An 18,526-nucleotide genomic window follows, 5' to 3' on the forward strand; every position below is an offset into this window, starting at 1 on the left:
GCACCTTGTTCACGCCCCGCTGGGCCGGTCCGAGCAAGGACTAGCAGCTCTCGCCATAAGGCTGGCCAATCAGCTTGCTGAATCCGGGGCGGAGCGCGCGCACGACGTGAACGAAGAAAAGGGACGTGACCCCCCAATCAAAGTGGGCCTTGAGGCCTTGCGCCTGTTTCCCCGCCCCTAAATGGCGTCGCTGTGGAAACCAAAAGACGCGACGGTTACTGCAAGTCGGTGGGCGGGAGCAAGAAGTTGAATGACAGGGAGGAGAGCATCCACAAGGCGGACGGTGTGTCTGGGTGAATTCCGGGGTGGGCGGCCCCTGGGTTACTGCGGAGAAACCCGAGAGGGCTATGGGCTGGGGGCGTGAGCTGAGGCGCCTGGATGGAGAGGCCTCTCCGGCGAGGGGATCCCTATCTGTAGTGAATGGAAGGGAAGAAAAGTGGAAATGGGTAACGAAAAGCACCCTGGGATCTTCCCAACGTGAGGGTGTCTTCACTGCCCTTTTCAATACCAGCCCTCGTCCCCAATGGGCAGGGGGCCGGCATTTGTCTCCACGCGCTGTCAGTTATGGTCACCACATGAAGCTAATGAGCCCTGGCCCAATTTGAGATGTGCTGTATAAATGAAAAAAACACCAATTTCAAAGACAGTATAAAATTTTTTTATCTAATAATAATCTTTTATGTTGATTACATCTTGAAATGATAATATTTTAGATATACTGAGTTAAAATATATTACTAAAATTGCCTGACCTGTGGTGGCGCAGTAGATAAAATGTCGACTTGGAAATGCTGAGGTCACCGGTAAGAAACCCTGGGCTTGCCTGGTCAAGGCACATATGGGAGTTGACGCTTCCAGCTCCTCCCCCCTTCTCTCTCTCCCTCTCTGTCTCTCGTGTCTCTCTCTCTCTCTCTCTCTCTCTCTCTCCTCTCTAAAAATGAATAAATAAGCCTGACCAGGCGGTGGCGCAGTGGATAAAGCGTCGGACTGGGATGCTGAGGACCCAGGTTCGAGACCTCAAGGTCACCAGCCTGAGCACGGGCTCATCTGGTTTGAGCAAAGCTCACCAGCTTGGACCCAAGGTCGCTGGCTCCAGCAAGGGGTTACTCAGTCTGCTGAAGGCCCGCGGTCAAGGCACAAATGAGAAAGCAATCAATGAACAACTAAGGTGTCACAATGCCCAACAACAAAAAAACTAATGGTTGATGCTTCTCATCTCTTCGTTCCTGTCTGTCTGTCCCTGTCTATCCCTCTCTCTGACTCTGTCTCTGTAAAAAGAAAAAAAAATGAATAAATAAAAAAATTTTTTTAATCTTTTTAAAAAAATAAATAAATACATAAAAATAAAATATATTACCTAAATTAAAGTTCCCGTTTTTATTTTTTTAAGCCAGAGAGAAACAGGAAGGGGGAGAGAGATGAGAAGCATCAAGTCCTAGTTGTGACAGTTCATTGCTTCTTACTCGTGCCTTGGGGGGGGGTGGCTCCACCAAGCCAGCGACCTTTGTCCTCAAGCCAGTGACCATGGGGTCATGTCTATGATCCCACGCTCAAGCTGGGGATCCCGCACTCAACCCAGCAACCTCAGGGTTTCAGGCCTGGGACCACAGCATCCAAGGTTGACACTCTACCACTGTGGCACCACCGGATCAGGCTCTTATTCCTTTTTTAATAGAACATTAAAAATCACGGACTCGTGCTCGCTTCGGCAGCACATATACTAAAATTGAAACGATACAGAGAAGATTAGCATGGCCCCTGCGCAAGGATGACACGCAAATTCGTGAAGCGTTCCATATTTAAAATAAATAAATAAAAATCACGGACTCAGTTCACATTTGTGGCTAGCAGTTGTGCTCTCCTGGACAGTGCTGGTCTAGGGTCATGCCATCTTTTGTCATGAATGGGCTGGAGAGGTTGGATCCTAACACACACACACACAGACTCATGCAACACTCAAGATTTCAGGACAAGCTAAGGAGTGGGCAGCAGCTGGCACACTTCCTCACCTTCTCTTCTTTCTCCCAGTTCCAGGCCTGCCCCTGACCAGCATCAACTGTTGCACTCACTGGAACCCAAAGATCTGACACCAGGGACATGGTGAGAAGTCTTCAAAGGTAGATCTCTCTGAGTCATGGGGCGTGGGGCTAGGCAATTGCTGAGCCCTTCATCATCCATGTTCTATTCTAGAAACTTCTGAAGCTACAGCTTTTGGAGACTTCCGGGTAACAGCCACGGCTGTCGTATTCAGAAACCCACTTTTTCACTGGGCCTATCTGAACAAAACAGATGAAAACACAAATGTGTTTTATAACTGCACCTGCAAAAGCATCAGTCTTTTTCTGTTGGTAGTTGTAGGACTCACAGTATCTTGAAACCCTTTGAGTCTCAGCAGGCCTCACCTGCTACCTTCACTGAAGGGGGCCTGGAGGAAGTTCTCTCTCCAAGGCCACCAGTTAAAATCCTACCAAGTTGGCCCTGGCCGGTTGGTAAGAATGTAAGGGAAGGTGGAGAGCAGACAAGCCGGTTGGCTCAGTGGTAGAGCATCAGCCTGGCGTGCAGGAGTCCCGGGTTTGATTCCCAGCCAGGGCACACAGGAGAAGCGCCCATCTGCTTCTCCACCCCTCCCCCTCTCCTTCCTCTCTGTATCTCTTCCCCTCCCGCAGCCAAGGCTCCATTGGAGCAAAGTTGGCCCGGGCGCTGAGGATGGCTCTGTGGCCTCTGCCTCAGGCGCTAGAATGGCTCTGGTTGCAACAGATCGACACCCCAGATGGGCAGAGCCAATTGCCCCCTGGTGGGCGTGCCGGGTGGATCCCGGTCCGGCGCATGCGGGAATCTGTCTGACTATCTCCCGGTTTCCAACTTCAGGAAAAAAAAAAAAATTAAAATCCTACCAAGTTGAATTACTTGAAATATCTAATTGTGAGGTACTAAGGAGGCAGGATTGAATCCCTAAAATATAGCCACATTTTGCTACTTTGACAGTTATGGAAATTTCCAGCTTCTCCAATGTGATCTGAGTGGGCACATCATCTCTAGCACTGGGTTCCAGCTAGGTAAGGTATATACTGAAGGAGCCAAAAGATGGCATTCTTTTTTTTTTTTTTTTTTTTTTTGTATTTTTCTGAAGTTGGAAACGGGGAGGCAGTCAGACAGACTCCCACATCCCACATGCGCCCAACCGAGATCCACCTGGCATGCCCACCAGAGAGTGATGCTCTGCCCATCTAGGGCGTTGCTCTGTTGCAACCAGAGCCATTCTAGCGCCTGAGGCAGAGGCCATAGAGCCATCCTCAGTGCCCGGGCCAACTTTGCTCCAATGGAGCCTTGGCTGTGGGACGGGAAGAGAGAGAAAGAGAGGAAGGAGAGGGGGAGGGGTGGAGAAGCATATGGGCCCTTCTCCTGTGTGCCCTGGCCAGGAATCAAACCCTGGACTCCTGCACGCCAGGCCAACGCTCTACTACTGAGCCAACCGGCCAGGGCCAAGAACCAAATCATTTTTTGAACCTACTATACTGTGTGCCATCTGGGGAATACGAATAATTTCCACCCTGCTCATCCACAAGAAGCTCATATAGAAAGACAGGAGCAAGCCTCCAAAGGAGAATTCCTCTTTGTTTTTAACAAGTATTGCAGAAGTGAAGACCCCTTGTTGGCTTCATCTGGCTTCTAGTAACCAGGCTGTCAACAAAAATTAAATCCACCCTGGGAATGAAGACTGGCCACTTTGTACAGCTATTTGTAACACAGGACTGTGGCTCTGGCTATGCCTGTTATTAGGGACAGCTTAATTATGCTTATGTCCTCAGCATCACCAGCACAGTGGCTAATTTATAACAGTGACAAGTAAACACATTTGGTGTTTGCTGAGCTGACTGTAATATACCCCCGAGAGCAGTTTACAGAAGGGATATTCCAGAAAGGTCTTGCATTTGGCGGTGCTGAAAGGTATGTGGGGTCTCGTGGGGTCTTGGATTTTGGGGAGCCCAGTCATTTGGACATCAAAGATCTGATGTTTTCAGTTGTATCAGCTCACAGCTCCTTTTGTATTTCCCACATGCAGGTAAGGTAGGATCTTGATTTTCCCAGAACCTGGCTTGGCTGGTTGTGGGGTGGGTGAGAGAGCTGATTCAGAGAATGTAAGGGAAGGTGGAGAGCAGACAAGCTAGGGCTGGTTAGCAAATTTCCACTGTCAGGGATTTCCAGAGAGAAAGAGTGGTTTCCCAAACCCTGCCCTGTTTAGCCTTTTTTATTTTTATTGTTAAGCCTATGGGATGTTCATTTTTTCTTTGTTGTTTTTTAATCGAAGTATAATTTACATACAGTAAAATTCACCTTTTTCAGCTTGTAGTTCTGAATACAGACAGTGGTATACCACCACCACAGTCAAGATACAGAATATTTTCATCATCCCAAAAATTTCTCTTGTACCCCTCTATAGCAGATCTTAGCCCCTGACAACCACTTTCTGCCCCAATATTTTTGCCTTTTCTAGAAGGTCCTGTAAATGGCATCACATAGTCAACAGCCTTTTGAATCTGCCTTCTTTCAGTAACAATGTACTTGAAGTTCATCTACATTATTTCCTGTATCAGTAACTTGTTCCTTTTTTATGGCTCAATAGTATTCCATCATGTTGCTGGGTCAGTTTATCCATCCATTCACCCACTGAAGGACATTTAGGTTTTAATGGCTATTACCAATTATGAATAAAACCTTGATAAACATTAATTCATGGGTTTTATGTGTACATGGGTTTTTATTTCATACAGGTATTCTACCAGGGGTGGATTGCTGGCTTGTATGACAATCATGCTTCGGAAGGCCTTTTTGATGAAAAGAATTGAAAAGAGTGGTGATGCATTTGTTTTAATTAAGTTTTTATCATCATCTGAATCATATCTTACACAAGTTGAGTGCTTACCAGAAGTACTCAGTGTGCTAAACACTCTACACTTCAGCATCTTACTTCCTGGGTGGCCTCACAGAGCTTCAGTTTTCCCCACCTGTACAATGAAGGTAACACTAGGTCAACCTCCTAAACAGTGGTTGGCTTTCTCAAATGTGCCTTGACTGGGGGGCTACAGCAGACCAAGTGACCCCTTGCTCGAGCCAGCAACCTTGGGCTCAAGCTAGTGAGCCTTTCTCAAACCAGATGAGCCCACGCTCAAGCTGGCGACCTCGAGGTTTCGAACCTGGGTCTTCCAAAGTTGACCTGGGTCCTCCCAATTTGACACTTTATCCACTGCGCCACTGCCTAGTCAGGCTCCAGTAACATTCTGAAGGGCCCAGTGAGGGTTCAGGTTAAAGAATCTTTTTTTTTTTTTTTTGTATTCCTCTGAAGCTGGAAATGGGGAGAGACAGTCAGACAGACTCCCGCATGCGCCCGACCGGGATCCACCTGGCACGCCCACCAGGGGGCGTCACTCTGCCGAGACCAGAGCCACTCTAGCGCCTGGGGCAGAGGCCAAGGAGCCATCCCCAGCGCCCGGGGCCATCTTTGCTCCTTGGCTGCGGGAGGGGAAGAGAGAGACAGAGAGGAAGGAGGGGGGGGGCGGAGAAGCAAATGGGCGCTTCTCCTATGTGCCCTGGCTGGGAATCGAACCCGGGTCCCCTGCACGCCAGGCCGACACTCCACCGCTGAGCCAACCAGCCAGGGCCAGGTTAAAGAATCTTAAAGAGAGGTGTTGGGGATTTTGGGGGGAGGGGTAGTTAAACAATGAAAACTGCCTGAACACAAGCCAGGCTTATTCAAGGAAAGGGAAAACTCAAAAGTTGCCCCCCCCAAAAAAGTTGCCCCCAAACAAGATGACACTCAAAACCATGTGAAGACCTTTAGAAGGTGTCACATTTGTAACTCTAACTTCAATTTATCCTATAAAATAAGTACTAGCTATAAGTGTGAGGAAGTCCAGAAACACTGGGGTTTTCCCCATAATGATGACTCTTCTGCTGTCTATTTATGTGACTTTTTTTAATTTTTCCATTATTTGAGAGAAAGAAGAAGGGCAGGAGGGAGGAGGGGAGAATGAGAGAGAGAAGCATCAACTCGTCTCATTTAATTGTTCCATTTTAGTTGCGTATTCATTGACTGCTTCATCACATACGTGCCCTGACAGGGTGATCTCTGGCACACCCAATCAATGCTTTATCCACTGAGCCACATGGCCAGGGCCATTTATGTAACTTTTTAAAAACCAAACTCTCTCCCATGATTGGTTCACGATCCCTGCTATGCTGCGCTGGTGGACACCCAACCCACACCCATGGTCTCAGGTTGGCCAGTATGTGTTCTAGTCCAGAGCCCTACTGACACTGTTACCCCAGGGTCAATGAGTGTCCATGGAGGGCCAGAATCCCCTTACTGGTACTGGACAGCGGGGAAGGCCTGAATTGTTTTTCTTGAGTCCCAGGCTGCATAAGGGTGGCAGTCATTGAAAATTCTGCTGTGGCGCTGCTAGGAAGCAGGTGGTTCACAGTCCCTCACTCAACAAGAGGGTTTGTCACCCCTCTGCAAGCACTTCCTCTGTGCCACGCCTGTCTAGGCAATTTACAAATTTTTTTTATTTTTAGTGGCAGAGACAGAGTCAGAGAGAGGGGCAGATAGGGACAGACAGACAGGAAGGGAGAGAGATGAGAAACATCAATTCTTCGTTGCGGTTCCTTAGTTGTTCAATGATTGATTGCTCATATGTGCCTTGATGGTGGGGGGGGGGGCATAACAGACCGAGTAACCCCTTGCTCAAGCCAGTGACCTTGGGCTCAAGCTGGTGAGCCTTGCTCAAACCAGATGAGCCCGCGCTCAAGCTGACGACCTCGGGGGTCTCGAGCCTGGGTCCTCCACTCCCAGTTCAACACTCTGTCCACTGCGCCACCGCCTGGTGAGGCCAATTTACAAATTTGATTCATGTCAACTTCAAAGCTATAGGAGGCAGGTAGAACCCCCCCCCCCCCATTGTGCTGATTAGGAAGCTGAGGCCCAGAATGGCTCAGTAACCAGCCCAAGGTCATGCAGCCAGGAAGTGCTGGAATCGTAAATGAAACCAGCTGTCTAGTTCCAGAGCTAATGTCACACTGCCCTGACCTCCCAGCAGTTCTTCCAAGAACCTGCCACCTCAGCCACCACCACTACCTATTGCCTCCTCCCTATGCCCTTCCCAGGAGATATCCCTTTCTGAACCTCCTTTTCTTATCAGCCTTGTCCTTGACCTCAGGCACCCCAGACCCCCAGAGCCAAATGGGATCCTGTCACCCACAAAAGAGGAAACAAAGGCCCTGAGGCACCCCAGACCCCCAGAGCCAAATGGGATCCTGTCACCCACAAAAGAGGAAACAAAGGCCCTGAGAAGTGTAGGACAGTGTTTTTCAACCGCCAGTCTGCAGACAGTTCCACCAAAGAGTTAACCACTCGGATGTTGTATGGAGATTATAGAGCCAATGATCTTAGTTGAATTCACTTATGCTCAGGGTGACTTCTGCCTCAGTGGTCCTCAAAATAATTCTATTTTCACTAGTCCCCAAGTGTAAAAAGGTTAAAATCTGCTGGTGTAGGACACACCCATGTTTCCCAACATCATAATGGTAATGGAGAAAGAAAAAGAAACAGGTGCATTCAGAACAGCCAGAAATATTTACCGAGCGTGTATTACCACTGAGTCCCTGCCCTGACAAGACCCAGTCTCTGCCAAAGTGGAGATCACGGACTGAGAGTCAGCTGACACTTAGCAGGAAAACCAAGGAACAAGATAATTTCAGGTTTCAATAGCACGTGTTCTTGAGAAAGCTGTAAATTGAAAACCTTGAGGAGCAGCGAGACTGGGAAGACCTCTCCATGAGGTGGGCTTTGGTCCCAGGTCCTCATCTCGCTTTACAGGACCTGGCTAATGAGGGCAGGAACAGTGCTGGGGATCCCAACCGCACTTTCCTTACTGCTGGGAGAAGAGGGCGGGTGGGTACTTTTATTCCCAGAAAAGGGGGGGGGGGGCAGGAAAAGATAAAGCTACTTGCCTAGGATGACCTGGTAGGGACCAGCCTGTGAGTGGCAGGCGGGCAGGTTTACCTTCTCCAGGGAAGGAACAGGGCCGTCCTCAGCCCCGCCCCTTCCCACCGCAGCTGGCCGTAACCTAGCACCCAGGGAAGGGGCGGGGCGCGCGGCAGCTCTTTAGGCAGTGAAACAAGGTCGCGATTGGCCGACTCCTCGCGGGGACGGGCGAGGACTCCGCCGTCCAGTGCGCGTGCCCTGGAGAGGCGTTGTCAAAGGCGGAGCGGGAAGAGGTGTGGCCACGCGCGGGCGGCCGTTGGCGGCGCGGCCCCGCCCTGGGCTTAGCGCGTTGCGGCCTAAGCAGAAGCGATTGGTCGTCGCAGCGAGGGGGGCGGGCACGGAAGGTTCTGGAGGGGGCTGGCGGGCTCTGGAAGCTTCCGCCGGACGGGTATATAGAGTCTGGGACCGGGCGGTGGAGTGGGGGACGCTGACTGCTGCGCGGCTGCCCGCAGGCTGGGGCCATGGGGAAAGACTATTACCAGACGCTGGGCCTGGCTCGCAGCGCGTCGGACGAGGAGATCAAACGGGCCTATCGCCGCCAGGCCCTCCGTTACCATCCGGACAAGAACAAGGAGCCCGGCGCAGAGGAGAAGTTCAAGGAGATCGCCGAGGCCTACGACGTGCTCAGCGACCCGCGCAAGCGCGAGATCTTCGACCGCTACGGAGAGGAAGGTGCATGTTAGCGCGCGGCTAGGGCGCGCTACCGCCGTTGACAGGAGGGGAAACGGAGGCACAGCAGCTCAGCTGCGGCCACCGGGGTTGGGGGCGCCCGGTGCGGCGAGCAGCCCCCGCCCTCTGGCCACGCGGGTCTACGCCCTCGGATTGGTGGACGGCCGGTGGGAGGAGGAACCCTGGCCGTGCTGCTCGCCCAGAAGCTTCTAGCATGTCTGGGGCGGCCTCTTCCTTGGCGCCTCCGCCCGCGACCGGGGTGCGGACGAAGGGGTGGGGTGGAGGTTTTTCCGGCTAGTGACGCCGCGCGCCTACAGGCCCCGGCTGACCCGGGAGAGATTGGGGGCCGTGCCGTCGGGCAGCGCCTCTGATGGAGCGCCGGGCACCACCTGGGCGCGGTGGTCCTGCAAAGGGGACCGCCAGTTCTCGCCCACCTCCCTCCGGTGCCCGGAGAGGGCGGAGGGAGCTAATCCCTGTAGAGTGCTTACCAGCCTGGAGCATAGCATGAGCATAGAGCGGAGGGGTCTCCGCTGCCAGCCTCCCTGGGTAACAGCTTGCTTGTTTGTCCAGTTGCTCGTGGATGATTCAGACTGACTGGCTTCGGGGTTTGGTGTTAAGAAATCAAGTGGGTTGTTTGTTTGGGTTTTTTTTTGGTATAAGAATGGTGGTAGGCCTGACCAGGTGGTAGCGCAGTAGATAGAGTGTCGGACTGGGATGCAGAGGACCCAGGTTCGAGACCCCGAGGTCGCCAGCTTGAGTGCGGGCTCATCTGGTTTGAGCAAAAGCCCACCAGCTTGAACCCAAGGTCGCTGGCTCCAGCAAGGGGTTACTGCTGAAGGCCTGGAGTCAAGGCACATATGAGAAAGCAATCAATGAACAACTAAGGTGTCCCAAGGCGCAACGAAAAACTAATGATTGATGCTTCTCATCTCTCTTGGTTCCTGTCTGTCTGTCCCTATCTATCCCTCTCTCTGAATCACTGTCTCTGTAAAAAATAAGTAAATAAAATTTTTTTTTAAATGGTGGTGTAGGTAGTGCCAGAGTGTGAGAATTTGAAAATCTCCGTGAATTGTTTTACCAACGTTTTTTTACACTCCCCACACACGTCCACAGCCCTGAAGTACTTAAGAGGAAGCACTTCCTGAAAGCTGACCATGCATCTGTAATTTGTTGTCTTTTTGTAATCTGATCTCTTAGTGACTTCTTTTAATTCCTTGTATCATTGGGGGCAGAGTCAATAAGGAAGTGACAGGATCTGGGTGACCCTTAGAGAGGACCATCTCAGAGCCTGAGCCCTCCTTGCCACTCAGGCCACACTGAAATACCTAGATGGGGAGTCTGTCTCTGCTACTACAGTGGGAGGTAAAAGCTCAGATCTTCATTGCTCTTCCCTGACAGGCTAAATAAAATTCTTCTCTTTGTGGCTCCCAAGCTTTTTATCCTTAAAGAAAGTCCCTAGCCAGCCTTCTGACTTCTTTCAATTCTGCCTTTCAGGCCTAAAGGGCAGTGGCCCCAGTGGTGGGAGCGGCAGTGGTGCTAACGGAACCTCCTTTAGCTACACGTTCCATGGAGACCCTCATGCCATGTTTGCTGAGTTCTTTGGTGGTCGAAATCCCTTTGACAACTTTTTTGGACAGCGGAACGGGGAAGAAGGCATGGACATCGATGAGGCATTCTCTGGCTTCCCCATGGGCATGGGTGGCTTCAACATGAACTTTGTCCGCTCCCGCCCCACCCAAGAGCCCACCCGAAAAAAGCAAGACCCCCCTGTCACCCATGACCTTAGGGTCTCCCTTGAAGAGATCTACAATGGTTGTACCAAGAAGATGAAGATCTCCCATAAAAGGCTGAACCCCGATGGGAAAAGCGTCCGCAACGAAGACAAAATCTTGACCATTGAAGTGAAACGGGGGTGGAAAGAAGGGACCAAAATCACCTTCCCCAAGGAGGGAGACCAGACCTCTAACAACATTCCAGCCGACATCATCTTTGTTTTAAAGGACAAGCCACACAATATCTTTAAGAGAGATGGCTCAGATGTCATTTACCCAGCCAGGATCACCCTTCGGGAGGTAAGGCACTAGATGGGGTAGTATCTGTGGAAAGAAATGGGTGCTTTTCAAAGCTGTTTGGTATTTGTTTGACAGATACTTCTGAACACTTGGAGAATGTAGCAGGAACAAGGCTAATCAGGACTCCATTTTTCCAGAGCTTCATTCTAGTTGGTAACCTGGGTAGATCTGAGGCAAAGTCTTAGCTGCAGAGCCCTGATGGCTTTTATCCTACCCCAGCCAGCCTCAGGGCATGAGTGGAACTTCCTAAGGTATCCCCCACCTAATGCTCTCACTTTGCTTTCCAAGGCTCTATGTGGCTGTACTGTGAATGTCCCCACTCTGGACGGCAGGACCATACCCGTTGTGTTCAAAGATGTCATCAGGCCCGGTATGCGGCGAAAAGTTCCTGGAGAAGGCCTCCCTCTCCCCAAGACACCTGAAAAACGTGGAGACCTCATTATTGAGTTTGAAGTGATCTTCCCTGAAAGGATTCCCCAAATGTCAAGAACCGCACTTGAGCAGGTTCTTCCGATATAGCCACAGTGGTGTTCCTCCTCAAGGACTGACCAGGGACCTTTCCAGAGCTCAAGGATTTCCAGACCGTTCCACCAGTTGTGGACCCGTGAGAGGGCGGGAGGGTCCAGGGAGGGCTTTCGTACTGCTGAATGTTTTCCAGAGAATATATTATAATCTTTCAAAGTCGTACACTAGACTTCAGTGGTTTTTCAAGCAGTAGGGTGGCAGGAGGTGGAGAAGGCATTCCAGTCTGCCCTACTGGGTCCTGCAACCCTCCTGGGATGGGCCTGCTCCTCTTCCAGGCCCTGCCCCTGCCCAGGGCCAAGAGGCAGCCTTGCAGCTGGACTTGAGCTTTCTGTCATCCCTTTGCCTGTAGCTGTTAGGTGATGTCAGCCTGTCATCCTGTTATCAGACCTTCCCTGTATGCTCTTCAGCTTCTGTTGTGTGACCAGTTCGTGTTTTATTCTGTACGTCTCCCGTGTCTTGCTCTTCCTCTGAAGAATCCCATCTTTGCCATCTCAAATTGAGAACCTAGACTATTTTTGCAGAACTGCCTGGCTGGCACCCACAAGCAATACCTCTTGTTCCAGCAGGACCAGGGGAGCCAGCCTAAGTGAGTGCGAGTGATTTGCACAGCCATCTTTCCCTCAAGAGTCAGGAGCCCTTCAACTTTTGGCCCCAAGACCAAGTGTGTTCCCTTGGTTCTGTAAGGCAATCTTTGGCACACCAGGACTTCTCAGTGTTCCGGGTCATTTTTGTTTAATGGACTCTGGACTCTTTCAAAGGGATCTGATCCTTTTGAATTTTGCACAACCCTAGATATAATCCCTTTTGATAAAAGGGTCTTTGCTCCTGATTATAGGAGCACTGTGGAACGTCTGTAAATATGTTTTTACAATTCTATGTAAAGCTGGTGAACACGCGAATGAAACCAGTCCACAGCAGCTGCTGCTCTCTACAGGCTCATGATGAAATTCAGAAGGGATGGGGGGGTGTCAAATGAGTGTCTGTTCCCTGCAGGCCAGTCTGGTGCTCAGACTTCTAGACTCATGTAAGTTGCCACTGCCAACTCAAGACCAAAACGTGTGACTTGTCAATGTGCAGCGTGACAGCATTAAAGACTGATGCTAAACCTCAGGGGAGCAGTCCTGCGACTCTGTTTGAGGGCTCCACTAAATGGGGCGGGGGCTGGACATCTCTCTAAAGGCAGCCAAGGCAGGAGTAAGGGGGTGGCTGAGAGGCAGGAATCCTCTGCAAAAGAGAAACTTCTACTCTTTTGGGTTCCATGTGGGTTGGGGAATGTCGATCCACCCAGACTTTGCATCCAGAGACCCTAGTGGATTCAGAGCTTGTATTTTGTGAAGGTGGGGGACAAAGTTAATCCCTTCCTCTTTGGGGTATGGGGGGTGGTGCAGTGGTCTGCCCTCTTAAATTCTCCTTTACTCCTTTCTTGCTGAAACAGGCTGGGTGTGTAGGGCAGGCCCTGGCCAAGCCTGACTAGGATTTCTGCCCAGTGCTGGCCACCTGCCCTCACTTTATTTGCAGGCCACTGAAGCTGCTTCTACTTTGTAACTTTTTTTGAGGGACTGGTTGTACTATGAGGTAAGTAATTACATAGTAATTATAGGCTGGAAACAATGTATTGCTACTTTGCTACAAAAAGTCCAGTAAAATCTTAACACCATATTAAAGTCAACCTAGAAGTGGCTTTATTTCCCACTGAAACAATTTAACCACTGAAAAAAGTCTAGGAGCAGCATTCCGAGAGAACATTGCAGTGAAGGAAATGTTCAGTCTTTAAATAGGAAATTTAAATTCAATAAAATTTAAAATTAAAAAAAATTATTTTTAATTCATCTTTTCAGTAGCACCAGCTGTATTTCAAGCAGCCACATGTGGTTAGTGGCAACTGTTGGGTAGCACAGAGCTAAAGGTCTTTTCACTGATATTTAAGACATGGGTCTCTTAGAAGAGCCAATAGGTTGAGCTATCCTAGTTGGTAGGTGGCCCCAGATATTGGAGCCAAAAAGAACCTCATCACAAAGATTTACTGAACAACCTTAGGCACCAAGAAGCTTTTTTTTTTTTTTTTTTTTTTTTTTTTTTTTTTAACTAAAGCAAGAAGTGGGGAAGCAGAGAGACAGAATCCTGAATGCACCCAACCGGGATCCACCCGGCATACCCACCAGGGAGCAATGCTCTGCCCATCTGGGGCATTGCTCTGTTGCAACCAGAGTCATTCTAGTGCCCAAGAAGGAGGCCATGGAGCCATCCTCAGCACCCGGGCCAACTTCACTCCAGTAGAACCTTGGCTGTGGGAGGGGAAGAGAGAGAGAAAAAGGAGAGGGGAAAGGTGGAGAAGCATGTGGGCGCTTCTCTTATGTGTGCTGGCTGGAAATCGAACCCAGGACTTCCACACACCGGGCCTACCCTCTACCGCAGAGCTAGCCATCCAGGGCCCCAAGAAGACCTTTAATGCAGAATTGAACCTGGCCTCAGTTGGGGTCACCATCCCCAGGGCTGCCAGCCCCTGTTCCCTGTCTCCATTATGTAGCAGGTACCTGTGAACTTCAAAAGTAGACAAAGTCACCTGACCAGGCGGTTGTGCAATGGGTAGAGCATCGGACTGGGATGCGGAAGGACCCAGGTTCAAGACCCCGAGGTCACCAGCTTGAGTGCGGGTTCATCTGGCTTGAGCAAAAAGCTCACCAGCTTGGACCCAAGGTCGCTGGCTCAAGCAAGGGGTTACTCGGTCTGCTGAAGGCCTGGGGTCAAGGCACATATGAGAAAGCAATCAATGAACAACTAAGGTGTTGCAACACGCAATGAAAAACTAATGATTGATGCTTCTCATCTTTCTCCGTTCCTGTCTGTCCCTATCTATCCCTCTCTCTGACTCTCTCTGTCCCTGTAAAAAAAAAAAAAGTAGACGAAGTCTGAGTGTGCAGCCAGTAATGGGAACTTTCAGAAACAACCTACTGAAGATGTCAGTGGGGCCATGTGGTTCTTTAGGGCACAATAATCATGGTGACAAAGGCAAGAGGACTGAAAACCTACTTAGGTGTGTACTGTTTTGTCCATGCTGGACCTCGTTGTTCTTTTTTTTTTTTTTTTTTTTATTCTTACCTTTTTTATTTTTTTTATTCATTTTTAGAGAGGAGAGAGAGACAGAGAGGGAGAGAGAGGAGAGAGAGACAGAAAGAAGGGAGAGGAGCTGGAAGCATCAACTCCCATATGTGCCTTGACCAGGCAAGCCCAGGGTTTCGAACCGGCGACCTCAGCATTTCCAGGTCGACGCTTTATCCACTGCGCCACCACAGGTCAGGCCGGTTGTTGTTCTTTTTTTAAGATTTTGTTTATTTTAGAGGGGGAGGAGCAGGAAGCATCATCTACTTGCTTTGTAGTTGCTTCTCCTATGTGCCTTGACTGGGCAAGCCTAGGGTTTTGAACCGGCAACCTCAGTGTTCCAGGTCAACACTTAGTCCACCATGCCACTAGTGGTCAGGCAGACTGCTCCTTCTTGGACTGCCCTTTAGAGATTCGTCTTCCTGCCCCTATGCTGCCTTTGAGCACGTTTTGGAGTACAGTGCTACCCCTTTGACCCACCCCATCTTAATTCATTGTAGCAGTAGTGTTACATTTTACATGATTTAAAAACAACACAAAACTTAAAATGTTACCCAGCCTGCAGTGAGAAGCCAAGTCCTCTCCCACCTCTGGGCCTGCAGTTCCCTTTCCCTCTGTGCCAGTATGGACAAGCTGAGGCATCAGAGAGGTGTTCTTGGTGTGTTTCGTTTTTTTTTTTACTCAAAAATACACTTTCTCTTAAACTGTTGATTGTGTTGTGTGCCCATCACACAAAGTCAAATTATCTTCCATCACCGTGTATGTGTCCCTCTTTACTCCCCACCTCCCAGAGAGTTTTTAAAACATGTTTTATGCATTCTTAGTGCTTATATAAGCATAAGCATAATTTCTAAATTTTTTATTCTAAAGTTGGCTGTGTAATCACAGTATCAAACTCACAAGGGCACATAGAATGAGAATCCTCCCACCTTGCTATTTGAATCCACCCCCAGTGAATTTTCCCAGTGCCTCCTGTGCCTTTCTTGAGATAATGTGTGAAGCATTTTTCTGTTTTTACATACATAGTACATATTGTAAGCTGTACGTTGTTTCCCTTTATGTAGTGTATCATGGAAGTAAAGAGCTTCCTCATTCCTGTTACTCTCCACTTTCATTCTGCTGCACCTACCCAGATGGGTGTGAAGAACCAGCTCAGTGTTTGGTGGCCCCTTAGTGTCCCATAGCCATGGTTTCTGTTCCAGGTTTCTTTTTTTCTTTTTTTTTTTTTTACAAGGACAGAGAGTCAGAAAGAGAGACAGATAGGAACAGAGAGAGATGAGAAGCATCAATCATCTGTTTTTCGTTGTGACACCTTAGTTGTTCATTGATTGCTTTCTCATATGTGCCTTGACCGCGGGCCTTCAGACCGAGTAACCCCTTGCTCGGGCCAGCTAACCTGGGTCCAAACTGGTGAACTTTGCTTAAACCAGATGAGCCTGCGCTCAAGCTGGCGACCTTGGCGACCTCGGGGTCTCAAACCCGGGTCTTCCGCATCCCAGTCTGACGCTCTATCCTCTGCGCCACCGCCTGGTCAGGCTCCAGGTTTCTTTTTGTTTTGTTTATTTTATTGACTTTACAGAGAAAGGAAGAGAGAGAGAGAGAGACAGAGAGAGAGACAGAAACGAACCTCTATCTGTTCCTATGTGTGCCCTGACCAGGGATCAAACTGGCAGCCTGTGTGCTTCCCAGTGATGCTCTAACCAACTCAGCCATTCTGCCAGGGCAGCAGCTTTCTTTTTTTAATACGTCCTTTTAAATTTTTTAATTTTAAAAATATTTTTATTTATTGATTTTAGAAAGGATGAGGAAGGGAGGAGTGGGAGGCATCAGCTCTCAGTTGCTTCTCGTCTGTGCCTTGACTGGGCTATCCCGGGATCTCAAACCGGCGACCTTAGCATTCCAGGTCGACACACAAAGATCAGTCAAAATTTAGTTATTTTTTATTGATTGATTTTTAGATAAACGGGAGAGACAGGAGAGGGAGAAGCAGGTAGTAGTTGCTTCCTGTATGTGCCTTGACCCGGCAAGCTCAGGCTTTCAAACTGGTGACATCAGCATTTCAGGTTGATGCTTTATCCACTGTACCCCGCATGTCAGGCTTATTTTAATATTTTTAAATTGTTTTTAAATTTTCCTTTTTAAATTTATTTATTTATTTTTTACAAAGACAGTGATTCAGAGAGAGGGATAGACAGGGATAGACAGACAGGAACAGAGAGAGATGAGAAGCATCAATCATTAGTTTTTCATTGCGCGTTGCGACACCTTAGTTGTTCATTGATTGCTTTCTCATATGTGCCTTGACCCCAGGCCTCCTTCAGCAGACAGAGTAACAACCCCTTGCTGGAGCCAGCGACCTTGGGTTCAAGCTGGTGGGCTTTTGCTCAAACTAGATGAGCCTGCACTCAAGCTGGCGACCTCGGGGTCTCAAACCTGGGTCCTTGACATCCCAGCCCGATGCTCTATCCACTGCGCCACTGCCTGGTCAGGCTAAAATTGTTTTTAGAGAGATGGCTAGGGAGAGGAGAGAGGAATATGGATCTGCTCTTTTATGTGCCCTGACTGGGAATTGAACTGGCAACCTCTGTGCTTTGGCATGATGCTCTAATCAACTGAACTATCCAGCCAGGATTATTTACTGATTTTAGAGAAAGGAAGGCAGGGGAAAGAGAGAGGAAAAAAAATGTTTCTGTGTCAACAGGAGATCAAACCTACAACCACCCGACCAGGCGGTGGCGCAGTGGATAGAGGATCGGACTGGGATGCCGAGGACCCAGGTTCAAGACCCCGAGGTCGCCAGCTTGAGCACGGGCTCATCTGGTTTGAGCAAAGCTCACCAGCACGGACCCAAGGTCGCTGGCTTGAGCAAGGGGTTACTCGGTCTGCTGTAGCCCCACAGTCAAGGCACATATGAGAAAGCCATCAATGAACAACTAAGGTTTCACAACAAAAAACTGATGGTTGATGCTTCTCATCTCTCTCCGTTCCTGTCTGTCTGTCCCTATCTATCCCCCTCTCTGACTCTGTCTCTGTAAGAAAAAAACAAAACAAAACCCCACAACCTTCACATTTTGGGATGATGCTCTAACTAACCAAGCTATCCAGCCAGGGCCCTGCTTCCAGGTTTGATTCCCAGCACTACCACTTTACATCTGTGTGACCTAGGGCAAGTGATGACCTCTCTGTGCCTAAGCTTCTTCAACTGTATAATAGGCATAATAACACAGTAGGTCCTCCCCCCTGTCCATGGTTTTGCTTTCCACAATTTCAGTTGACACCAGTCATCCGCAGTCCAAACCAGTAAATGGAAAATTTCAGAACTAATTCATAAATTTTAAATTGTATGTCATTCTGACCAGTTAAAATAAGTCTCCTGCCAACCTTCTGCTCTAGCCCAAAGCCAATGTCCAGAGCATCCACACTATATATGCTTTCTCTATCCATTAGTCACTTCATACCCATCTTCATTATCATATTAACTATTATAGTATCACAGTGCTTATGTTCAAATAACACTTATTTTTACTTAATATTGGCCCTAAAGCCTGACCAGGCGGTGGCGCAGTGGATAGAATGTCAGACTGGGATGCAGAGGACCCAGGTTCGAGACCCTGAGGTCGCCAGCTTGAGTGTGAGCTCATCTGGCTTGAGCAAAAGCCCACTAGCTTGGACCCAAGGTCGCTAGCTTGAGCAAGGGGTTACTCGGTCTGTCGAAGGCCCGCGGTCAAGGCACATATGAGAAAGCAATCAATGAACAACTAAGGTGTCGCAACGAAAAACAGATGATTGATGCTTCTCATCTCTCTCTGTTCCTGTCTGTCTGTCCCTATCTATCCCTTTCTCTGATTCTCTGTCCCTGTAAAAATAAATAAATAATAATAATAATAATGGCCCTAAAGCTCAAGGGTACTGATGTTGGCAATTGGTAAATACTGAAGAGAAGCAACAAAATGTTTCCTTTAAGTGGAACAGTGAAAGTTCTCAATAAGAGAGACCACATTCACATAATTCTTAATATAGTATGTTATAATTGTATTGTATTATAAATTATTGTTAAATCCCTAATTTGTAAGTTAAATTTTACCATAAGTAAGTATGTATAGAACAAAAAAAAAAGGTTT

At 48.8% G+C, this 18,526-nt stretch overlaps 1 protein-coding gene and 1 non-coding gene across 2 annotated transcripts; both read left to right on the forward strand.

The window, feature by feature from the left end:
- Positions 1-1,695: 1,695 nt before the first annotated feature.
- On the forward strand, positions 1,696-1,802 carry LOC136390181 (U6 spliceosomal RNA). The gene has a single exon (XR_010748616.1). It is a non-coding gene; the product is annotated as a U6 spliceosomal RNA (small nuclear RNA).
- Positions 1,803-8,389: 6,587 nt separating this feature from the next.
- Positions 8,390-12,416, forward strand: DNAJB1 (DnaJ heat shock protein family (Hsp40) member B1). Its single transcript, XM_066347165.1, has 3 exons — positions 8,390-8,712; positions 10,204-10,781; positions 11,070-12,416. The coding sequence occupies exons 1-3, from the start codon at positions 8,502-8,504 to the stop codon at positions 11,298-11,300; spliced, it is 1,020 nt and encodes a 339-aa protein (XP_066203262.1). The 5' UTR covers positions 8,390-8,501; the 3' UTR covers positions 11,301-12,416.
- Positions 12,417-18,526: the final 6,110 nt, after the last annotated feature.

This window comes from Saccopteryx leptura, chromosome 1, assembly GCF_036850995.1.
Source record: "Saccopteryx leptura isolate mSacLep1 chromosome 1, mSacLep1_pri_phased_curated, whole genome shotgun sequence".
Taxonomy (NCBI): Eukaryota; Metazoa; Chordata; class Mammalia; order Chiroptera; family Emballonuridae; genus Saccopteryx; species Saccopteryx leptura.